Source organism: Pygocentrus nattereri, chromosome 24 (genome assembly GCF_015220715.1).
Source record: "Pygocentrus nattereri isolate fPygNat1 chromosome 24, fPygNat1.pri, whole genome shotgun sequence".
Classification (NCBI taxonomy): Eukaryota; Metazoa; Chordata; class Actinopteri; order Characiformes; family Serrasalmidae; genus Pygocentrus; species Pygocentrus nattereri.
Window position 1 is genome coordinate 4278090 of NC_051234.1, and position 26209 is coordinate 4304298.

Consider the following 26209-nt stretch of genomic DNA (forward strand, 5'->3'; position numbering starts at 1 on the left):
AGAACCGTGTTTGAGAGAATGTTTGAATGCAGTGCGCAATAGAAGAACCATGTTTGAGGGAACGTTTCAATGCAGTACACCAGAGAAGAACCGTGTTTGAGGGAATGTTTGAATGCAGTACGCAATAGAAGAACCATGTTTGAGGGAATGTTTGAATGCAGTACGCAATAGAAGAACCATGTTTGAGGGAATGTTTGAATGCAGTACGCAATAGAAGAACCATGTTTGAGGGAACGTTTCAATGCAGTACACCAGAGAAGAACCGTGTTTGAGGGAATGTTTGAATGCAGTACGCAATAGAAGAACCATGTTTGAGGGAATGTTTGAATGCAGTACGCAATAGAAGAACCATGTTTGAGGGAACGTTTCAATGCAGTACACCAGAGAAGAACCGTGTTTGAGGGAATGTTTGAATGCAGTACGCAATAGAAGAACCATGTTTGAGGGAATGTTTGAATGCAGTACGCAATAGAAGAACCATGTTTGAGAGAACGTTTGAATGCAGTACGCAATAGAAGAACCATGTTTGAGGGAATGTTTGAATGCAGTACGCAATAGAAGAACCATGTTTGAGAGAACGTTTCAATGCAGTACACCAGAGAAGAACCGTGTTTGAGGGAATGTTTGAATGCAGTACGCAATAGAAGAACCATGTTTGAGGGAACGTTTCAATGCAGTACACCAGAGAAGAACCGTGTTTGAGGGAATGTTTGAATGCAGTACGCAATAGAAGAACCATGTTTGAGAGAACGTTTGAATGCAGTACGCAATAGAAGAACCATGTTTGAGAGAACGTTTGAATGCAGTGCGCAATAGAAGAACCATGTTTGAGAGAATGTTTGAATGCAGTACGCAATAGAAGAACCATGTTTGAGGGAACGTTTCAATGCAGTACACCAGAGAAGAACCTGCGCCAGAGAAGAACCATGTTTGAAATAATCTTTCAATCTATGGTTCTTAAGCAACCCATTTTTGTGACGTGAGATGTGTGAGTGTAAAGAACCTTTTAAAGTTAAAAAAATTTCCGCATAATGTAAAAGTTCTAAGAAGAACCCATTAATCAGTGTAGAACCTTTATTTGAAGGTTCTTCACACTTTCAAATATATTTTTCAACAATGGTTCTTCAGGGAACCAAAAGTGGCTCCTCCGTGGTCTCTTGTGGCATCTTTATTTTTAAGAGTGGACATTATGGGTCAGCCTGCTATTAACGTCCACATGTAAACAAAGGCAGATTTGTGTTGTGAGCCGTCTGTAAGTGACTGACCCTTATCTCGACCATCTTGTCGTCTTCACCCCACTGCCTGTGCGACATGGCTCAGTGTTGTTGATAGGGGTGATAGCGGTCAGAGAGAAGCTGGTGACATGGGGTTTGGGGAGAGTAGCGGTGGAGGGGGGGAATGGTGGAGAATGGTGGGGGGGGTCTCCCCCTGATGAAACCGGAGACGACATCCAGCAGTCACCTTTTACTCGCTCACTTTGGCGTCTTATTGACAGCTGATGCATAATAAATACACTCCACTAAGGGTCCATTATGACTTAATCAATATTTCACAGAGCGATGTGTAGTGGGAGCAGATGTGTCTCTAAGATGGGGGGCATTGCTGTTGGGGGGGGTCATAGGGCTAGGAAAGTGAGGAAGATGGCTGAAGGATTATTTGGATTGTTTCATTTAAATGATCTCCCTGAATCTTTGCAGTGTTAGTAACTGTTCACAAGCCACCAGGGCTCCTCCTTCTTCCAGTACTTGGTGGCAGCTGCTGTCCCCCCTGCAGCCCCCGCCAAACCCCCCTGGCACTGGGGAGGAATCGAGCCAGTAATAGATAGGCCCTGATGGCTAACCCATCTGACATGAACTTTTGGAAACGAGGAAAACAAATATTTGAACCCCTGCTGGCCCCCATTAGTCCTGCCACAGAGAATCTGTATCCCTGAAGCGTGCTCCGTCCCCGGTGCCACCAGCCACTCTGCGCTTAAAGCGATAGTTTGGAATATGTATGCCTGAAATATACAACTATATTCCTGCTCAAAAGTTTGGAATCACTGTTTTATTAACAAGAAACCAATTTTGCTGCAATACATGTATGCAGTGATTTTAATATGATGCAAATATTCTGTGTTTTAAACACTTTGTGACATTTTCAATAATGAGCAGAGCTGTAGATGATTTCACAGTAATTGAGAAAGCTGTGAAGCGTTATGAAGTAACTTATGATAGAATTAATATCAATAATACGTTAGAAACGCAGTGACCAAATTTCCCTGATCAAATAGCTATTCAATGTAATTTTGGGACAAGAAATCACTATAAATAAAAGTTTATTCTCTTAAAATAGCAGCTATTTCCATAAATTCCCCCAGAACACTGTAAACTGTGAATGACTGAAAGGTTTTATGATTTTTTTTTAATGAACATTTAAATCTACACTGTTTAATTTATTATTGAACAACAATTATTAACATAACGGGTGATTCCAAACTATTGAACTGTAGTGTACTTTTAGAGAAGAAAACATTTTCCCAAATCTGGCAACAATTTATTGATTATATGCCTTTGTATATTATATAGATTGCTGAATATCCGTAGTTGGGTTAGTATTCTGTAGTCAGCATCATGCCCACATTAGGAGCTCCAGGTCTAAACTGGTTTTCTCTGTGGGAAAATGAAAGCTGTGTTGAAAAACAGTTGCCATATTCCAAACCCAATACATTTTGCTGTATGTACATTTTATGGTTGTCACTGGATCCTTTGAATTATGAGGGTGTTAAAGAAATGAAATACAAATATTGCTATATGGTAACTGCCTCACAGTAAGAAGGGCCTGGGTTCGAGTCCCCGGCCGGGCGACCAGGGTCTCTCTGTGTGGAGTTTGCATGTTCTCCCCGTGTCTGTGTGCGTTTCTTCCGGGTTCTCCGGTTTCCTCCCACAGTCCAAAGACATGCATTTAGGTCAATTGGACATGCTACATTGCCCCTAGGTGTGAGTTTGTGAGTGATTGTGTGTGTGTGTGTCTGCCCTGCAATGGACTGGCGACCTGTCCAGGGTGTATCCTGCCTTCCGCCCAATGACTGCTGGAATAGTTTCCAGCACCCCCTGCAACCCTGAGGGAGAAGCGGCTTAGAAAGTGTGTGTGTGTGTGTGCGTGTGCACGTTATATGGTAACTGCTGCACACTGAATTGGCATCATAAGACAAGTAAGCTCACCAAAATACCCCAACAAAATCAGCAAGCTAAGACAAATGTGGTGGTTAAGTTGCTTTGACGGTAGTGTCACCAGATGTTATAAATGAGGAGACCAGTCACTGGTTAAAATATGAATGTGAAAGCTCATAATGCTCAACATGGCGCCTGTTTGAGGAGAAAGTCCTGCCCTTCAGTAAAAAGAGCCAATGAACTTGCTGGAGAAGGGTCAATAATGTGACGCATGACAAAAGCCCCCTCGTTGTGGAGATCTGCGCAAGCCGAGTAGCCAGAGCAACCTGAAAAATCATGGTTTTTGTGTATTTTTTGAGTCAAACACTACAAACTATTTAATAAGTTTTTATCAGACTTTACTGATGATTTCAATAATGTTTTTAAACAATAATTTGACCTTCAGTTTAGATTATTTTGGTCTACCCATTTAAAGAGAAAGGAGGCGGTCTTGTATGGCCTGAAATAACTGCCCAGCGGCGTTGCTTGAGTGAACAGACTTTTGAATGGCCACCGACTTTTCCTAAAAGGACTCTCGTAGCTCACAGTTTGAGTAGCTAGTGTTAGAATACAAAAGTGCTGAAGTTTAAATAGTAGACCTACTTTCATGAAACATCATTTCAAAGCGAACACGTGTTGGTCTTGCTTGTAGCAATGTTTGTAGCATTTTTGGTGTTTTGACGGCTAGACAGTGTCAGAGGATCCAGTAACAATCTGTACACAGTACATAATCAGTACATAAGTACACAGGACAAAACATATCGGACAGAGTGTGACGGAGGTGGTTTTTTTTTTCTTCAACCTACGTTCATTTTTCACCAGTTCACTGGACGTCTGCAATGACCAATTCACACAGGATAAGAAATTTCAGTATAAATGACAGACAAATGAGTGGCTACTCAATTTTCACACTAGTTTTATTCCACAAAGTATAGAAAATAAACATTTAATTTAGCCAATACTTCGTACCCTAACTGTTTACCATGCCTTCTTAAGTGACTGCAGTACATCATTAGCATCGACATTAGCTCAAGAATTCACAGCAAACAGTCACCACATAAAATCAGAGGTTTTTCTGTCATTTTTACATGATGTAAGTTGTACTTGTGAGGTAAGACAGTAACATTACCCAGATAGCTAGTTTAGATAGTTTTGGGCCGATTCTGGCTTTCCTACGTGAGTTTTGGTTGACTACAGGGTAGATGTCAGGCATGCGGGCCCGTATAGATCCAGATCCTGGACAGCTTCATACTGTTTTGCCTCATGTCTACATTTGTGGGACAATTCTGGCATGAATATTGTGGACCAACAATGTAGTTGGGCAAGCCTGGGACCAGTTTTGGGCCATATCCTTTATTTCTACTGACTTTACAGAGGACCAAGCCGTATACTGGACCAGAACAAAGCAAGGATGTGGCCCAAGTGAGCCAGACATATTTTGCTAACTGGGTACATGTCAGCATAATTATAGCGGCAAATAACAAAAGAAAACATTTATTCGAGTGCCTCCATACTTAAGAAACTCCTTTTTCACAGGATACAATAGCATTCTCACTGATATGTCGATTTGCATGGGATAATATAACCTGAGTTTATTTCTACTGCTTGTTTAATTGAAGGCAAAAGGAGCTGGAAGTGAAGTGAGAGCACTCAGATAGTAAAAATGACTAAAATGGCGCATTCAGACGGGGCTAAATCACTGAGAAATGCTAGTAAAGTTAATGTAACTCCATCTCCTCATGGAAAGCCAGTCCTGTCCAAATAGGGCTTTAGTCAATAACAGGTTTTTGTTTCATGCTTTCACTCATTCAGTCAATTTCCCCCTTTTCCCAAACATAATCAACCATGCAAGAGGTTTAAAGTTTGCTTCTGTTGTTTACTGGAGCTACAAGGCTAATGTAGCTAACAAGTAATGGACGCTAACACCCCAGTTAGCATCAGACAAGCTAACAGTAGTAGCAGCTTTTATCTGCACTTTTGTCCATTTTTACAGATGACAGTATTTCATATAGTGTCAGAAACCATGTAAGCAAGACTATCTGAGATTATTTATTAACTTACTGTAACGCCAGGGAGCGATGGTGAGGCGGAGGCATATGTGAAGAGAAGCGAGATTTATTAAGGACAAATCCATTATCAGGGTCAAAATGGTCCAGGGTGAGAGAGCCAACACGGATAGATCAAGGTACAGACATGACGAAAAGCAAAACAGACTAAACGCACAATGGAGGCCAGAAGATACGACACCAAACAACACGATACAATATATACAATACACTATAATACATACAATACACTACAAAGAATACACTACAATACAAACAATACACTACAAAGAATACACTACAATATGTACAAAGATCAGCAAACAGCTAGGGAAAAACACAGGGCTTAAATACAGAGTCAATGAGGGTTAACAAGACACAGGTGGTTACAATCAAGGGCAGGGTTTGGAAACAAGGGGGCAGGACCGGGAAGAAACAAAACAAGGTAGCAAAACAAAAGCACATGGGAGACTGGGAGGGGCCAATCATGACACTTACTGACTAGGCTTGAGGTTTGTGCTAATGCTACTGCTAATTTGTACCTGAGCTTCTGTTACTTATCTACATTGGTGTTGTAGCTTAAGTGGAAAGCATGTCTATTCAGGGTAAGGAGAACATTTAGTTTGCCAAAGTGCTGCTTCAAAGCCTTCGTTTTCATGGGCTGATCCCGTTTAGTCAGACGACCACACAGTGTGGTTTAAAATGAACAAAAAATCAAAAGGAGGCCATTCAAAAGTCATAATCAGAAGATTTTAGCATAACAGTAAAAGCTTCTTTGCCGACAACCACAAACGTCATAGTGAGTGATTCTCATATAGTAATGAAAATGACTTGTGGTGTTATTTCTTTTACCCGTAGCATTAAACATGGAGAGTACTTACCGAAAGGAAAACTTGAAGCTGTTTGTTTGCGGCCTGCAGTAAATCACTCTTGGTTGCTTTCGCATGAGGCCTGTTTTGCCTTCAGGACACAAAGCTGTTTCATCCAGCTTATTAAACTCAGCCCAGGCGCGAACTTCTCTGTCTTGCAGTGGCTAATCCACTAATGTGCCATACACCAAGATGCATGCCAATGTTTTTGAAAATGCAGGATATAAATTATTTGCTTTTATCTTTAATGGGAACTATAATGTATAGCACTGTCGGCAGTCCAGGCTGTGATATCACAAAGTCTGACATCCTGGCAGGAGATCATTGCATCATAGCAAATGTTGTGGCATCTTAAGCATTTGTGCATCCTTAGTGAGATATAACGTCTTAGAAACAGGCTGTAGCTGCCTTAAAGGGCCCATGTCTAGAAAAATTTTGCCAGCTTGGTTTTTTGAGGAAAAGATTTTTGATGTACTATGTAAACACTGTTAGTTTCACTTGTACACCCCTCCAGTCCCTACAGCCCACATATGGAAGCAAGTTGCGAAAACATCATGGATTGTTTGAAAACAAACATGGTTGTGATGTCACAGCCATGAATATATTCACATAGGACCGCCTAGTCAGCAGTTTTTTGCAGTTTACCAAGATGGGAGGTGCATGTTTTAGAACTAGGCATAGTATAGAGCAGCCAATCAGAAGAGAGCTCATTTACATTTATTGGTCTTAAAAGCACAGAAACAAAAACAGCCTGTTTAATTCCAAAGGGTTAAAAGAGTTAAAATGGTTATGTAAATATGAAATATGATGACATATAAAACAATAACGGTAGGTTTCTACAGAAGCCCGAAAAGGCCATGAGCTGTTGCTAGAATTTTCTGGATTGGTGTCTTGAGATAACAAGTTAATTATCTTGTGATCTCAAGATAACAAGACACTTAACTTCTTATTTCAAGATAACTATTTTGTAGGTATCCCCGTGGCCTCTCTGGTCTTCCATTGGTTTCAGTAGAGTAAAGAACTGATTATAACTGTTTTAATGCATAAAATTGTTTCCCAATTCTTGGTTTAGAAACCTGGCCATAAACTCACTTGTGCACATCAGCTGGAGAGTGTTCCACTCCCTTCCTCTCCTAAACCTGTGAGTAAAACTCTGTTCACTCTTTCGCTGCTTTCTTTCTTGAATTTGTCTTCCTTACAAGGTCGTTTTCTCCAGAGTTTCACCAAACTGACTTATTTGAATGGTAACTGAAACAAATACTGGCAAACCTTTGTGATAAACCTCAGAGTTAAACTCAATACAGTTCTAATGATGCTCACAATACAATGGTCTTACTGTTTTCTATTGATTAGAGGCAAACCCTGTAAAGACAAAGCCGTATGCAAAAAACCTCCTGGTCAAATTACATGTTGATTTTCTAAATGGAAATAAGTTACACACCCTCTTCAGAGAACAGGCCTCTGCACATTTTATTACTGTTTATTCACTGAATTCAACATATTTACAAAAAACATTAAATGTAACCTGTGTAAAAGATAATGCACTTTTTATATTTTTTTATTTGATTTTTTTTCCAGTGTTAAACTCTATAATATGTGTGTTCTCTGTGAAATTTTTTTAAATTTTTTTATTTTCACTTAGAAAATAAACAAAACGTGGAGTTTGACTGGAGGTACTCAAACTTTTGCAAATGACTGTAATAAAAAGCATAATAATATGTCATAATTAATCAAAACAAGGGGAAATACCTGGGTATTTTAGTATTCCGTATTTGACACATTTGGCACATTGAACAATAGTTTCATCCAGTATATAAAGAATTCAGAACTTGAAATCTCTTTACAAGTGAATCAGTAGTCGGAATAGTGTAGTGGGTAACACTACTGCTTTCCGCGCAGCAGATTATGGTTTGATTCCCCACTTGGGCAGGAATACCTTGCTATACCAGTAAAAGTCCTTGGGCAAGACTCCTAATACTGCAATTGCCTACTTCTGTAATGTTAATAAAATGCTAAAAAAGTTGCTAAAAATTCAGAGCAGCTGCCAAATGAGTAGACTTAAGGTTAAACCTTAGTCTAGAGTTATTACTGTTATGATGAGCGTTCAGTCAGTGTAGCTCAACATGCACCCCAGTCAAAATATTTGATAATAGAACCAATCCAACAGGCGTCTACTTACGTTTTACATGTTCCTTTCCCAGAGTTCTGAGGGATAACCCTCTTGCTTGCTCGTGTGACATCTACTGGCTACAGCAGTGGCAAAGAATGAAGCAAGTGGACATCGACAGTCAGCAGAGCTGCAGATACAACGGCAGCAGCATTCAGCTGGACAGCTTTGTGATGGAGAACTGCAGTAAGTGCACATTATTGCTGGGACAGTATTTAAAATGCAAATAAAAACAGAAAGTAGTGATTAGGGAATCTACTTTGACCTGTATTTGAATGAAAACAGTACAAAGACAAGATATTTAGTGTTTCACCAACTTTGTATTTGTAAATATACGTTGACACAACATTAAAAAAGTTGCGACGAGGCAATTTCACACTTTTGTAACCTAAGAATGGCTCAACCAGTTTGCACTGAAATCCCTGTAGTTACTGAATAATACACCTTAATACGTAATAACACAATCATGCCTGGACAGAAAAGGAGCATCTAGGAAAGGCCTAGTCCTTTATGAGCAAGGATAGGTCGAGGCTCACCACTCGCCAAAAATGCGTCATCAAGAAACCCAACTGTTTAAAAACAATGGGGCTCATTTACAGTCCGTTTTTAAAAATAATTTTCTTCTTAAAAGCCACTTACACAGTTTTCCTGAAGATTCTGATATTCACCAGTGTTATTTGGGATTTGTTTTTAGGTAAGAACAGAATCTACACACACTGTGTAAACAATTATGTGGTTTAAGGATATGTCTTGAATCTGGCGTACACTTTTTCTTAGGACACGTCTCAAAAACAACTTCAGAAAAAAAGCTTTTGGTGAATCAGGCCTGTTTTTCCTCACTGAGGGATTGCAAGGATCATAAGTAGCCCACGCACTACAGTGCATAATATTTTCAACAGGTTCAGGAAATCTGCATAAAGGAAAAAGCTTAAAGCCACAACTGACTGCCTGTGACCTCTCGACCCCTCAGACTGCACTGTATTAAAAATCGACATGCTTCTGTGATGGATGTCACCGCATGGACTCTGTTGTGAATGGTCACCGCTGCATCCACAGATGCAAGCTGTACTATGCACAGTGGAAGCCATAAATTAACAACATCCATAAACACTGCCGATTTCTCTGGGCTCTAGCTCATCTGATTGTATTGTGGTATGACAATAAGTTAAGCCTTTCACAATGCTTATGGAAATAATGAACATCTCCGGAGCAAAGAAGAAAACGACTATCCAGATTGTTACCAGAGTAAAGTTCAAAGGCCATGTGCAGAGCAGTCTGATCCCGAGATCAGTCCTGGTGTTGTCTGAAATGTCCTTCTGTAGCACTGAGGTTTCATTTTATTATTTTTAGATTGTTTTATAATTAAGTCATACTGTGCTCTAAACCATATCAGCAAGTCTGTGCAACCTTCACAAAGGCCTGGATGTGGTTTGAGAAAAGTTTTGGATATGTATTTATACAGAAACAATTTGAGCTATTTGGGTGTCTATTGAGTTCTAGTGTTTGTTAGCAACATTAGCCTCCTAGCTCCAGTTCTAAACAGAAGAAGCAACATTTGAATGGCAAACATGTCTTGGGTGATCGACTGTACCTGGGATAAGGGGGAAATTGCGTACCTTTGATTTTTTTGCCGAACTATTCCTTTAATTTCTAGTCAAAATGCCCTTCATTTTGTTATTCAGTTATCATAAGATGTTTTTTAGGAGAGTAGATGCAACATAATCCACTCATAAAAGGAAGTGGAAAATCAATGAAAAAACAAGATGAAAAAAGTTTTTTGTTTGTGAAACGATTGGACGTTACAGAGAAAATGGGGCTCCTAACAATCACCTGGAAGACCTGGTAGACACCATAACTGTCCCATCAGATGAACAGCACTTAAAGCTTTGAGAGAGAGGAGAAAATCAAGCTCCACTCTGTTCCATGCTGTTCTCAGAAGAATGGACTGACCACCTCAGAGTCCAGACCTTAACATGAGTAAATATGTTTGGATTTCTTGGATTGTGAGAAGCAGAAAGTCAACTATCTTCTAAGACTGAACTCGGGAGGGGTGGAAAAATATCCCTGCAGATTTCTCTGATAAACTGAAGGCAAGTCTCCTGAAAAGTACTGGAGAAGGACCGTAAATCAGATAAATGATGGATGGTGTTAGGTTTTTCCACAGTACTGAGTATCTAATTTCGCCGGGCCAGTTATACTGTCTCAGTCTGTTTTTAATGACATTAAATACGTCCCGTTTTCCCGAGCCCTTTTCTTCGGCACAGTGAAAAAAGCTCTGCATCGAATTTACTTGTTTCAAGTATGTGCATCATTTCCAAATGAATGAAATACATTCCATCAGCACAGTTTCTACCCTATAGTTTACTTACATTTGGCAATAGATTTTGTATTAATATAGTTTATTCATGTGATTCACAGCTGAATCAGGTCAGAGCAGTACATCACTTTAGTCCATGCACAGTGTTCATGTGATATGAATAACAATACAATGCCATCATATCCATCCATCCCCTAATTCTGATGTAATTGTGTGATTTACAGATATGGTCGTGTGCAAAAGTTTGGGCACTCCTGGTAAAATGACATGAAGTTAAACACTTCTGCCTATTTTAACGGTCAATTACTGTTTATTTACTCAATTCATTACAATGGCCCATATGCAAAAGAAATATATTTACATACATTTTCAAAATACAGTTTTATAAATGTAGAGAATAAAATTAAAGCTGAAAAATATTGTTATACATTTCTAAATGTTTGACATAAATAAAAAAAAAACGGAAAATTTGGGAACAAAATTGATGCTTTTCCAGATATTGCGTCTACATATGTGCACACGTTTCTATATGTTTGACGTACAGTATGTGCTGGCTTATATTTAAACATTCAAAAATGGCACAGTTAAATAATTTAGCATGTATATTTTAAAATATCACATATTGCACATATATTTCTTAGATATGAGCAAATACATATTCATATTTATTGTCTTATTTTCACCTATAAAAGTAAAAAAAAGATGCAATTTGACAAGAGGTGTTCAAACTTTTCCATTTGACTTTAATCTGCAATGTCCCCTTTTGTTCAGGTGTTCCAGAGGTCACCGTCAATGCGCCCGTTCGGATCATTAAGGAGGGAGGAAATCTGACATTTGAGTGCCAAGTGACCGGTGCACCGGTCCCCACGATTAGATGGATAACAGAGCAGCTCCGTTCCAACTGGACCTTGCAGGTGCTGTCCAACATTATTGGAGGTTTTAGCCAACTTTTTACAGAAATGCTCATAATATTTTTCAACCTAATATCCATCTGCTGTATGTACAGCTTGAAGCCCTTACCACACTTTGAAAAACACCATGGAATTAGAAAAGAACCGAAACTTTACTGACATATAAAAGGGCACCATTTTACCTAAATTCAAAACTATAGCTATTCCACTTATCAGTGAAGTCTTATTCTAGTTTTAAACACCAGAGCAAAACAGTAAAAAGCAGTTTCAGTTGCTTTTAATTTCTCTGGTATCCATAGCAATCAGGCCATATCAGTATGTCAGTAATTACTAGTCCTTCACTGATTCATGTCCAAACTTTTGACAGAATAATTTAAAGCTACAAATGACTTGTTTTCAATAAACATTCACCGATTGAGTTTAGCTGCCCAAATGCTTTAACTGTAAACAAAGTTTATTGGTTTTCCTAGAACGTTTCCTAGAAATCAAAACATTGCTCATTGCACTAAAAGGCCAGCAGGATCGGAATCAGACGGGTTTTTCTTCAAACTGCAAACAGCAACAGACCAAATGATTATTTTGGGGTTGAGTTTAATGATGTAATTAAGATTAGGCGGGTATGGGCACTGCAGTGGATTTGAGTGCTGATTGAGTACAGTTACACCACAATTTCATATCAGCGTATTTTAGTTTAAATATGGCCCATTAAATACCAAGTAGTGTATATATTGTTTATATTATGACATTGTTTATATTGTGGTTATGTGTTTTTTCAGCCCAGTTATCTTCAGGTTAAAAATTGCTAATATCAGCCACAAAATCATAATCACCAATACAAATTCATGATATGTGCACCCCTCGTCATCGTCTCTCTTGTGTAGATGTGGTAATTAAAGGGGAGCTCTGCTGATTTTTCAAAACGGCTGTTTAATTAAATGGATAAAATGTAAACAGAGTCGTTCTGAGTGGTTTGGTGTGAAATGCTGCGTTCTAGAGAAACTTGCTGAGTCAGAATTGTTCACAATAGTGGTAATAGGAACCAGACGCCCACCTCTAAAAGCTTCCTTAGAGAAAGTTATTACGTGAAATGGTTATGAACGCTGATATCTGAGACATTGATTTTATTTTTGTGATACAGTTTTTAATCCGTTTATTTTGATCCATTCATGGCGGAAGGATACATGACAGGTTTTCTATGACAAAATAGTCCCTAAAGAAAACGTATTTGTTCATATTTCCAACTATTTTATCATCATTAGTGTTACATATAAAACTGGTACATATAAAACCTGATATGTAGGTTTGATGGACATATAATAAAACAATAAAATAAATAATAAAATAATAAATAAAACGGCTATATTTGCGTTGTGAACATCAGGACCCCTTGTTCCTATCACCACCACTGTAAATAAATGAAGTCTGTAAGTTTCTGTACAAATGATATCATATCAAACCACTCTGAATGACTTTTTTTTGACCTCTCATCCACTGAATTTTGAAAAATCAGGGTTTTTTAGTGCTCAAAAGGCAATGATACAAAGGTTCAGAACATTGCAAATGCTGTGGTTGCTCTCATTGGTCAAAACGAGAGTAATTTACCACTACAAATCAAGTCGTGTTCAGTGTTACATGTCTGACATGTCTGATATGTGTGTGTGTGTGTAGCGGGGGATATGGGGCTCCACTCTGGAGCTAGTGCTGCACCTGTGGAACGTGTCATCTGAAGACAACCTGCACAACCTCACCTGTGAGGCAGAGAACCGAGCAGGCCCTGGAAAGGCCATGGTGCAGCTCAACATTGAATGTGAGTCAGCTACTTCGTCCATCGGTTACTGAATCAAAAGTACTTCAACTTAAATGCTAAATCAGCTAAAACCTAGTGCATGATCATGATCTCCTAGCTTTCACAGGCATAGAACATTTTGTGTATCTGCTTCCTGTCATCACCACTGTGAAACATTCTCACTTGGCTTGTTTCTCTTTTACATCTTCATGATGTAATACCGCAAATTTAGTTCCACTGAAAGCTACTGTTAACCCTTCAAATCCCACTCGTACTACATACTAAGGCTTATTATTAAGTAACTACAGTGACTTTAATGCAGACCAGCTGTGCTTTTCTCAGGTTATAGAAGTGTGTAATAAAACTTTGGGCCCAACGGTGGACGCTGGCCATTTAAGGGGTCATGGTACAGCCTGCAAAAGACACTTTTGCCAGTGATACACCTCCAACATGTCCTATAAAGACATGGCTTGACGGGTTTGGTGTGGAGGAACTCCAGTGGCCTGCACAGAGCCCTGACCTCAACCCCACTGAACACCTTTGGGATGAATTGGAACGCTGATCGTGAGCCAGGCCTTCTCATCCAAGATCAGTGCCTGACCTTACAAATTATCTTTCAACTGAATGGGCACAAATTCCCACAGACACACTCCAAAATCTTGTGGAAAGCCTTCCCAGAAGTGAAGTGAAGTGAAGTGAAGGCTGTAATAGCTACAAATAGGAAGGAACAACTCCTGTTAACTGTCAAAGCCTACGATTTTAAAATAGGATGTCCAAAAAAACTGTGTTGGTCAAGTGTCCACATACTTTTGGCCATACAATGCATGACATACAGCAATGGGTACAATGGGTATTGCTAATCTTATTTTCCTCAAAAATCCAGTACGGAGCATGTTTACAATGGAAACGCTCATTGTTTATTGCCTCTTCTTTCTTGCCTTCAGATAAATGTATGGCCATCAGGGGAGCGATAATGACTGTCAGGAAAATGGGATGATAACTGTCGTCAGATCTTGTTTGTTCTCTGCTAATGGACTTCTCTCCCCCATAGTCCGGAAACATAATTGGGAGGATTGATTGGCAGACAGTAAGCGTGCTAGCTGCTAATCCATCAGACTAGCCTCAGTGGTGGACAGAGGCTCATTAACGTCCTCTGCTTAATTACCCCTCAAACCAAGAGGGTGCTCACAGGGGTCTACACACAACCCTAAAGAGCACAGCTCCATGACAAGGTGCTAGCATAGCATTAGCACATAATTCAAGAATATTTCTCAGCACTTAGAAGTCGTAGACTAATAAGGTGGTGATGAATACATGCTGTGATTTTATTTCAATTATTTGTCATTTGTAAGTGAGAGATATATATTGCTTTATGGAATCAAAACAAATGGGAACGATGAGTTTAACTCCACTAAATCTATAAAAGTAAGGGGTAAAATGAACTTGAGCTTCTTGTATATTAGTGCGAAGCATCTTATGTGCTAAGGCTATGCCTTGTAGTATCTGCTGTCTGCCAGACAGCTACTGTAGTCTTTATAGGTGTCTCCCAACACAGGGGCTGCATCCTGAACTGGGACACACCTATAAATACTACAGTAGCTCCACAAGTCTATGCAGCCTTTGAAGGACAGCATTGTAGGCCGCATCCTATGAAGGCTGCATATACCCGTGAAGGCTGAACCGAAATGAGAAGGTCTGCTCTACAGTGGATTTCCTGTTTGCATCATAGCACCACCCTTACTCTTGCATTACTGCTCCTATCAAGTTCTTTTAAACTCTGAGCCAGAAACTTTGATTATAAAGCTTTCTGTGTGCTACTTTCTCCCTAAAATGAAAAGAAACATTAGCATTTTAAGTTTTAAGTGTTGCTTAAGACCACATTGGCTTTTTTTTTTTAACATTCCTGTCGTTAGCTATTCAACAGTTCTCGAATCTACGCCAGCATGTAGTGAGCCTAGGGAACCCATTGGATCCTTCGTTGCCATGGAAAAAAGTGCACATTTCTTCAGCCACATACAAAGGAGCCTCCGAAAGGGACAGCGGCGCTGTGATGCTGTCGACCTTTAAATGCCGCCGCCGAAGGATGCAGCACCTGAATCGGGACACAGCTTATATGTTTCACGCATTGGATTTAACTTAAAGCATAAGATGCAGACCCTTCACTGCCCTCTGCTGGAGCATGCAGTTCATGGTCATAAATATGAGAACATTAAATGTTAGAGAGAAGCTAATTTGCATATCACACACATCTTCTAAGCTGCTTATCTTTCTGGGGGAGCCGGAGCCGATTCCAGCAGGATACACCCTGGACAGGTCACTAATTAGCATATCAAAACTTCAAATTTATTGTTCGACATTTTAAACTTTTATGACTTTTTTCGCACATTCGAAAATCGGTCTCGTCCCTTATAAACATCATAATCAATATATGTAAACAGGACTACAACTCCAGGCCTCTGAGGGTTAGCCAGGTATCAGTCAATTTAAACCGCAGTTAGCTGTGAGCTCTTGCTGGACGGAGGAGATGCTGAAGCCCAATTATACGCCTCCCATTTTAGCAGCAGCTGATTTTTAATCAGTGACTAAATGCACTTGGCAATTTAATTCCACCTCTCTTAACCAGTGAGGGAAGCGTGCAATTATTTCATTCCTTTAACTCCATGTACTTATTGGAGTTCACGGGCAGTTCGGAAAACTTGATGAACTATTAGCATCAGCTCTAGCAATGAGGAACCTTGTCAGAAGCAATCTCTGCAGGACGACACAAATGGCCACGTTTCTCTCTGCCGAAGCACTTTCTGGAGGCAGGGTCACAGGTTAAGAGCAGTGAAATGGTTATGGCAGAGTGACCGTGCTGTGTGCATCAGCATGTTCCTCGCAGCTAAAAGAGTCATTTCCTGCATGCTACATCTGCTCGGCTCGCAGGTGCTTCTTGTGGTTAGGTCCCCTAAACGGGGAGGGATTTATTATTCATGTTAGGTCAACGGGTTTACCGTGTTGATGGAACCCATCGATTCATGAGGCAATTATAACACGGCTGTTGAGCACCTGAGCAAGCTTTCGGCCATTAGCTCTCCTGAATTAGCTTGAAATTGTTGTTGTACGCCACTGTGTCTTCAGCTTTGCACTGGAGCTACAGGGCTAATGTAGCAAGTAATGGAAGTTCATAGCTCACCCAGTGGCACTGTGCACAGTACATGCCTTAATCATCACAATCTGGCCTCAATCCATGTGGAGTTGCTGAGTTTGTATAGAATGTACGTCATAAGGCTAAAAGCAGCAGCAGAAGCCACCTTGAGGCCTGAATTTTGTCCATAGCTTTGTCCAATGCCTGAAACTACATGATCCAGACTATTTGGGACATGAAAACAGCATGAAGTATTACAGCAAAACGCTGTCAGTGCTCTTTACTTACGTTGAATACTGGAAAACTGCTGCAAACCCTGCTGAAAAAAAACATTGAAACCATTAGGATTAAAACTTTTAATGGTTTCTATGATTTTTTTTTCAAGCAGGGTACATAAAATGTATGTTAATTTGCAGAAAGGAACCCTCAGGGCCTTATAGGCCTTCAGAGAAAAAAGCATGCCTGTCATTTTTAGTGGCTTTGCATTCATGAGAGTCATGCTTGTATCAAAACTGCGCAAGGATTATAGTGCTAGTCTAAAGTTTTGGATGGAAAAGTTTTGAATATACAGTAGTTTAATTCTTGAAAGGCTTAGTGGAAAATGATCAAATCAAGAACTGTTTTTCTCTGTTTTATCTAGGTCAATATAGCTAAGTGAGATGTTCTAAGAGCTTCAGGAGCTGAAGAGAAGTCTTAATATATTAGACTAACTATCAGCATAATTACGAAGTGACTGGGAATCGACAAATCATATTTTGATTTCCAATTAATTACTTTAGTAATTTAGTGAGCAAAAACATAATTCTAGGAAGCCTTCTGGAAGTGCTAGATACGTCACTGACTATGTACACCGATCAGGCATAATATCATGACCACCTCCTTTTTTTCTACGCTCACTGTCCATTTGATCAGCTCCACTTAATATAGAGGAGCACATTGTAGTTTTACAGTTACAGACTGTAGTCCATCTGTTTCTATGAATGCTTTGTTAGCCCCCTTTTACCCTGTTCTTCAATAATCAGGACCCTCCCAGAGCAGGTACTATTTGGGTGGTGGATCATTCTCAGCACCTCAGTAATACTGATGTGGTAGCGGTGTGTTAGTGTGTGTTGTGCTGGTCTGAGTGGCTCAGACACAGCAGTGGAGTTTTTAAACACTGTGTCCACTCACTGTCCACTCTATTAGACACTCCAACCTTGTTGGTCCACCTTGTAGATGTAAAGTCAGAGATGATAGCTCATCTGCTGCTGCACAGTTTGTGTTGGTCACTATCCTTCATCAGTGGTCACAGGATGCTGCCTACAGGACACTGTTGGCTGGATATTTTTGGTTGGTGGACTATTCTCAGTCCTGGACAGGCCACCAGTCCATCGCAGGGCAGACAGACAGACATTTACACTCACACACCTAGGGGTAATTTAGCATGTCCAGTCCGTCTGACTACATGTCTTTGGACTGTGGGAGAAAAACAGAGCATCTGGAAGAAACCCACACTGACACAGGGAGAATATGCAAACCAATCATGTCTGTTCAGTGCACAGCAGTGTTACCTTACGTGTAGTAATATTCAAATTTGGTAACTAATGACAACACGACTTCAGAGGTTTATTTTCAAAAGTAAGGCATCTCATATACTTGTAACTCACTTGCCCACTCACTCACTCATGTTTAGCAGGTGGACAATTATCCCGAAGGGGGTGCCATTAGTTACCAATTAGCATTGTAGCTCCATTGCAAATCTAAAGAAACAAACTTCAGACACCAAACAGGTCATAGCTACATTTAGGGTGTATATATATATATATATATATATATATATATAAATTTAATTGTTCAGTTTGTGAGTAAACTGTAATGAATCTGTCACTCTGTATTTAGTCCCAGTGAGGATCCTGTTCTTGAGGGAGGCAGAGCCGCAGCATCACTGGTGTTTCCCCTTCGCAGTGGATGGTAATCCAGCCCCCACTATTAGATGGCTGTACAACAGCATGCCACTCAGTGAGACCAAATATACCTACACCCAGCTGATCACGGACCAGGGCGATGGCTCCGTCCAGCACGGCTGCCTGTTCCTCAACAAGCCCACCCACCTCAACAATGGCAAATATACACTCATAGTGGAGAACAAATATGGCAGAGATGAGGCCACGGCCAATGGCATGTTCATGGACAATCCTTTTGACCCGTTAGACCCAGAAGGCGTCATTCTTGGTAAGTGTTGGTCTGTATTGTCCATTGTATTGTATGCATGCAGACGCTGGCTATAAAAGGTTTGTCTGATATGAGTATTAGAAGTAAAATCAATACAAAAGTTAAGTCTTAGATGGACTTATATTCTTCCATACAGGCTTTCTGAGCAATTTGTAACATATATATATATATATATATATATATATATATACATGTGTAGAACAATATATACACAGTCACATCCATTATTATTGGCACCCTTGGGAAAGATGTATAGAAAAGTCATAAAAAATGTCTTTGTGGTGAATTAGCTCAGTTACACGAAATGTTTGAGAGAAATCTAACCTTTAATTAAAGCAAATTTAGTCTAAGAAAGCAAAAAACCTTTATCCAAAACAAAACCCCAAAAACCAAGTATCACAATTATTGGCAAACTCTTGTTGTGATTCTTGTTGTAACGTTTGGGAGCGATGATGAGGCAGATGCATACGCTGAGATAATCAAGATTTATTAAGAGCAAATCCAGAGTCAGGATCAAAACAGTCCAGGGTCATAGAGCCAACTCGGGGAATGGGGAAAAGACATGACGAAAATGAACACAGGGTAAACAAACAATGGAGACCGGAAGAACAAATACCAAACAATCCACTCTGAAGACCAAATACTTCAAACAATACCAACAGCACAAACAAAGACCAGCAAACTCACAGTGGAACACACAGGGCTTAACTACAGGTAACAATGAGGGATAACAAGGCACAGGTGGCTAACCAGACACAGGTGGAAGTAATTAAGGGCAGGGTCTGAAAACAAGGGGGCAGGACCAGGAAGAACTCAAAGAAAACAAAAAGCACATGACAGGACTAAAAGGTAAACAAAAGCACATGGATGACTGGGAGGGGCCAATCGTGACACAAAAATGTTCATGTTCCCTAAAGCATGTTCCAATTTGTATTTCGTTATGTCCATGTGAGCATTCAGGAGCTCTGAAAACACAAATTAAATACACAAATGAAATGAAACAAAAGTGTGTGGACTTGCAATGCTATTTTGCCGATATTCGCTGTTAGGACAATATTTGAGATTAAAACAACCGGAACTGTAGTAAACCTGCTGCAAAGGGGATGCATGTTTATTTTTGTATATTTTACCTGGTTGGAAATTTGCAGAAGAAGGTAGAATTTTTGGGTCAGCGATTCTCCAAAACTACAATTAGATGCCGCTTCCATGCCAACAAACTATTTGGAAGACATTCACTTGACACAAATCCACACAAAAATGGTTCAAAGACCACAGAATCAAACTTCTGATGTCACTGTGCAAGACCCTTAACCTCTTATTCTCCAGGGTATATTTTGGTTTTTCCATCTGAATTTACATGAACAAATCATAAGGCAAATTATTCAGTAACTGCATGAAATAAATACACATTTTTATTTTATTTTATTCATTAGTTCCCCTCAAATTAACAGAACATGCGTTTTATGATCACACATAATGCTATGTACTTACAATGTACTGCGGATGCTCTTTGTACTATTTTATGAAAGTGATGTTTCCAGAGCAGATCACTGAAGAGACGCCGTCTGTTTATAGTTTAGAGCCCAGATTTGGGGAAAAACGGGTCGACTTTCAGTAGAAAAACAAAGTTCAGCTTCTTTTATTATAAGGGTTTAAAATGACATCACCGTCTATTAGACTGGAGAGAAGAGCTACAGCCTCACACGACGCCCAGCTTCTGAATGGAGCTTATGAAATATGAAAGTTATGAAGAACATGACCAAGTGCGGTTTGGAACCACCGGTGGTCTCAAGGAGTTTAAGAGGCTGCACTGAACGCCACTGAAAACCTTTGGGTGAGTTAAAGAGGCGAGTCCTAAGACCCTGAAGGATCTGCATTTAGGAGTGGACTCAGATTTCTTAAAGCTTATTACTGTTATGTTGGTCAGTGGTGGTTACACCAAGTACTAAATGAAGGGGTGCTAATAACTGTGACACATATGGTTTGGTTAAAATATATATATATATATATATATATATATATATATATATATATTCAGTGTGAGATCGTAACCACAAAGACATTCATGACCTTTTTCCCCCGTCTTTACCAAGGGTGCCAAAAATTATAGAGCATAATTATGTACATATAAATGTATACATGTACACTTATTACATAAAATGTGCAAGAAAAGCAAAAAAGTATTTTGCCTTCCAAATATACTGAACCTACAACCACGAAAACATTTTCACTCATCGACTGAAATCCTTGAAAAGGTAATGAAGAACAGAACCAGATTTACTTTTACAACTTTCCAACCTCTCCATCTCTTGAACCAGTGCAATGCATTATAATTACACAGGGTAACTGTAAGTAGGGATGGTTATTATTTCATGTATTAATCTTTTTTTTCTTTCTCAACACGCACCAGTGTCAAGCAATACCCCGAGTAAGTTCTTTGAATTCACCTCCAAATTCAATTATTTTCTAATCCATTATATTTGAAGCTCTCATATGAGAATATGTTAAGAGACTCTTCAGCTACATTTCCATTCAGAAAATCTGAATACTGAAATCTCATCTCTTGATGAATCCTCATGACTGACAAAGAGCTTTTATGTTCCAGCAGTACCAACCAACCAGTCCACGGAGAATGTCACAGAGAAGCTGGAAACCAGATTGTTTGGGGTAAGAGGATGATGTTAATGAACAATAATGGCTTCTCAGTGACTGGGCATGGGTGAAGGGCTGTCCAATTAATCGATTCAGCTCAATTAATTGACTCAAAATCAGTTAATTGGAATCAAGAATCAACAGCTGAATTGGCACTGATTTGTTCACAGTTTGCATGACGATAATGCATATTGTAATTGTAATGCTCACAGTTACAATAAGAAACAGAGCTCGGTGGACACACTCATATGCCATTATACACACACACACACACACACACACACACACACACACACACACATATATGCCATTTTCTGCCACACAGTGTTTCATACACTATAAGGGCAAAATTATATGGATAGCCATGTATTGAATTATTGATTCAAGTGTTTCAGCCACACCCATTGCCAACAAGTATAAAAAATCAAGCATACAACCATGCAGTCTCCACCAACACTGGCAGTAGAATGGGCCATACTGAAGAATTCAATGACTTTAAATGTGGCACTGTCATAGGATGCCAGCTTTGACATAATTTCACACAAAGCAATCGAGACTGTTCTCATACTTGATTCCCCAATGGTGGAACAAGCTACCTTCCGCTGTCAGAGCAGCGGCGTCCCTCGCTATTTTTAAGAAACTCCTGAAGACAGAGCTCTTCAGGGAGCACTTGCTCTAATCGCCTCTTGCAAATCTAGCCACTACCAACCTCATCTTCTTCTTGCCCTCCTTCCCTTCTCTACCCTGCTATTACCCCTTGGCCTCCTTTAAGGCCTGACTATGTTTGTTCTATGTACCACATTATTTGTAAGTCGCTTTGGATAAAAGCGTCTGCTAAATGTAATGTAATGTAATGTAATGTAATAAGTCGGTTTGTGACATTTCTGTCCTGCTAGATCTGCCCCAGACAACTGTAAGTGCTATTATCGAGAAACAGAAGCATCTAGGAGCTACAACAACTACCTACTAGAATGCATTGTGCCAACAGTAAAGTTTGGTAGAGGAGGGATAATGACCTGGGCTGTTTTCAGAGTTTGGGCCTTGTTGTTCCAGTGAAGGGGGATGTTGGTGCTACAGCTCACAAAGACATTTGAGACTATTATATACTTCCAAGTTCGTGGCAACAGTTTGGGCCATTTCCTGTTCTAGCATGACCATGGCCCTGTGCACAAAGTGAGTCCTATAAAACATGATTTGTCAAGTTTAGTGTGTAGGAACTCCACTGGCCTGCACAGAACGCTGACCTCAACCCCACTGACCACCTTTGGGATGACTTGTACCACGGATTGAGAGCCAGGCTTTTCATCTAACATCAGTGCCTGACCTCACAAATGTTCTTTTTACTGAATAGGCACACAATCCAAAATCAGGCACACTCCAAAATCTTCCGGGAGGCCTTCTCAGAAGAGTGGAATTGCAAAGGAAGGGCCATATCCATATTAATGCCCATGGTTTTGGAATTTGTCCAACAAGCTCAAATAGGTGTGATGGTCAGGTGTCCATGTACTATTGTACATAGGCTATATTTTAATTTAATTTAAAGGCCTTTTTAAAATAAAGTTTTCCCAAATCTTTATGCATGTTTTATTTCTTCAGATAAATGTAGTTTTTTAACATTCTGATTACTCACTTTATCAGTGAAATATCAGTAGGTGATTATTAATATAATCAATATCTCTACATGCTTTTATGTTCCTGTCTGCAGGTGTCTGTTGCTGTAGGCCTTGCTGTATTCGCTTGCACATTCCTCCTCATCATGGTGCTGGTCATCAATAAGTGCGGGCAGCACTCCAAGTTTGGCATCCACCGTAAGTCTTGACTGCACTCCAATGCTGCACTTTGATGCAGCAATTTATCCAACAGCTATATTTATCAGAAGCTTTAGTATGCATGATTTTCAACAATGTTATCAGTCATTTGGATCATTTGTAAGTGATAGTTAAGAGGAAAATCAAATGCACCCAGTTTCTCCCTTTACCCCAGATGTATCGATCAGCCAAGGCCTGTTCGGGGTCAGAAGTTTACTTCTTTAGTTTTATACTGGAGCTACAAGGCTAATGAAGCTGGCAAGTAATGGAAGCTAATATTTAGCAATTAGCATGGTTCTAACTACATGGCTCTAACTATTTGAGATCACAACTAGTGATCCCTCTTAAAATTATGTTTTACATATTTTGGTGCACAGTCTCTATTTATTTGCTGAGTTTAACATATTGGAAAAAAATGAAGTATAAAACGTGCCATAGATTTTGCACATGCCAGATATTATGTTTTATTTTTTCCCCAATATTTTAAAATCATTAAAACAGTAACTGTGTATTAAAATGTGCAGACGTGTGTTCTCTGTAGAAGATGTGTTCACTTAACCACACTTAGAAAATCTAGCATGTAATTTGACCATGAGAGCCCAAACGTTTGCATATGACAGTATGAGACTGAATGACGTACTGCCTTCTATAAAAATGGACAAAAGTATATCACAGAGCTAAGGAGTAGTAGCATCTTAATAAACTCATATATATATATATATATATATATATATATATATATATATATATATATATATATATATACTAAAATATAGGAAAAATCTTTTACTGAAATAAATCTTTGACTGAAGTAAAAAAAAAAGTCAGTGTTACAGTGTCACAGTTATTGGCACCCCTGCATTTACTCCTTTGTGGCCTGGGATTGCCATGTCAAAAGCATGAGTCTGTGCTCATTGAACCATCTTTGTGTGGATTTGGAGTTTTGTTTTGGATCATTGTCCTGCTGGAAGACCCTTCCATGAAGCAGAAGCAGCCAGATTCTAAGTCAAAATCTCTTGGAGGTTCATGGAGTCCATGTATCTTAATAAGGTTCCCAGAGCTGCTGGAGAAAAAAACAGCCCCAAACCAGCACAGATCCCCCACCATATTTAACAGTGGGGATAGGGTTCATTTCTGTAGAGCCATTCTTCCTTTTATGCCAAGACGTTGTTGCCAAGACGCTCTACTTTTGTCTCATCTGACCCTAGAACCTTTGAGTACCAGCAGCATCTGGAGAAAGTTAGATGAAAGAAAAGGCTTTCTTTTGGCAGATCTTCCAAATACATTCCTGCAATGGAAGTTTCGTCTAGCTTCAAGGAAGTTCGGAAGATCTGCAGAAGATGTTTAGCATCTTGGGGTCACCAAGTCTCCAAAACTTCTATCAAACTAGATGCATAGTAGTAAAATGAACATGCGTCCTCTTCCAGGCTTGTTCACTACAGCTCCAGTTGTTCTAAACTTCTTAATTATTGCCCTAACAGTGAATATGGTGAATGAGTTATGTTTTATAGCCATTGCCTGCTTTATGAAGATTAACGCACCTTTGTGTGTATTAATCTTCTCTATGTTGATGTACTACAAAGGTAAAGTCATGGATGATCATTTCTGAATGCTCACATGTACTTTAAGTGAAATATACATGGGAATAGTAGTGGTGCCAATAATTGTGGTTTTGTTTAAAAACATTTCTTAGTAATATAATAAAGTAAATTTTGTCTGTGTTATTAAGTTTAGACGTTTGTCATGACTATTACCAGTAATGGTAACATGACACAGTTATATTACTGGACATACTCTGGCTTGTCAATTTTCGTATTTTGCATTTGATATTATTAGTGTGTGTTTGGCATAATGACCCACCAATTATTTTGGACATGACTGTACCTATTTAGACATAACATATCATTTTAAGTAAAGAATTATTGTGGAACAGATAGAAATGAGTGCCAGTGAAGACCACACCTCAAAGACATAAAATGAAGCAAATCTGAGAAGGTTACAATACATCTCTAAGGACATAGTTAATATGTAGGCCTAGAGACTTTAATTGCATTGCATTAACTGCATGTTATGAAAGCAACAGCACACAGAATCTCACATTCACTAGGAAAAAAAACAACCAAGTCCTGTCAAAGTACATCGTCAAAACACTTTTTGCCCTTATGGTTTCAGAACCTGAGCTTTGTGGCTGGGCATTGTGTTGCTTTTAAGTATAGCACAGGAGGTGGTGATAGGCTATACAGTTTCCTCTAGGGCTGTAACTTTGCACAGCGTCAGCCTAACAGCCTGGAGAAAGTGCTGCCAGGTCTTAATTACAGTTTGCAAAAGTAAATAGCACAAGCGGTGCCGGCCTTGTGCCGGCCATTAAAGAAGAGTGATGGAGCCGGGGCTTTTCTGGCCCCTCTTGTTTCCCTCACAAAGAGGCTAAATGGACCTGATTGCCTCCCTCCAGCTTTCTTTTTTTTCACCATGTTTCTCCATCTTTGCATGATTCAGGGTCTCTGCTGAACTCCAAGCCCTTCTCTGGTTAGTAATTTTTTTAAATAACAGTTCAGTGAAGCCATTTGCCCTCTGAAGTTGAAGTGCTTCTTTTGTTTTGCACTGGAGCAATGAGGCTAAGAGTTTTGGTAGCAAGTAGCACAGTAGCACCCCTTCAAATTCAGGCTTCAAGACGGCCGCTAGTACTGTTTTTAGCTATGCAACCTCTCCATTTTCATAGACAACAGTGTCTCATGACAGTGTGTGAAAGTCAGAAACCACATAAACGAGCGCATTTGAGATTATTAGACATGGTATTTAGTTTGTATGATGCCAAATGGTATGGACTACATTTGCTTCCACTTCTTGTTTGCTGTGCCGGCCTTGTAGTGCGAAGCAAAAGAGGCAAACAAGATATCAAACATGTCTTGGCTGGTTAATTTGGGTGGGGGTCATCCCAATTTCTCATTGCCCTCTGTTTCCCTGGTCCTTATATCCTCACCCTTATATTGCCAGGGTCCCTTGTTTAATTTTTTTTGAGAAAATGGTTATGTTCCCATGTTGCCTCAATTATATATCCTCAATAAGAGAGATGGTAATAAGAGTAACTTCCATGTCTCTGGTATATATTCTGATTTATATATTCA

At 39.5% G+C, this 26209-nt stretch overlaps 1 protein-coding gene across 3 annotated transcripts in view; it reads left to right on the forward strand.

The window, feature by feature from the left end:
- Positions 1-26209, forward strand: part of ntrk1 (neurotrophic tyrosine kinase, receptor, type 1) — a 61888-nt gene that overhangs the window by 9250 nt on the left and 26429 nt on the right. For 2 of the 3 annotated variants that reach the window (XM_017708743.2, XM_037534045.1), the window contains exons 4-11: positions 7178-7246; positions 8307-8458; positions 11361-11503; positions 13169-13307; positions 18292-18624; positions 21035-21052; positions 21230-21291; positions 22982-23084. In XM_017708743.2, coding sequence (XP_017564232.1) covers positions 7178-7246; positions 8307-8458; positions 11361-11503; positions 13169-13307; positions 18292-18624; positions 21035-21052; positions 21230-21291; positions 22982-23084 — 1019 coding nt within the window. The remainder of the gene's footprint in view (positions 1-7177; positions 7247-8306; positions 8459-11360; positions 11504-13168; positions 13308-18291; positions 18625-21034; positions 21053-21229; positions 21292-22981; positions 23085-26209) is intronic. The other variant, XM_037534044.1, reaches the window with a different exon arrangement.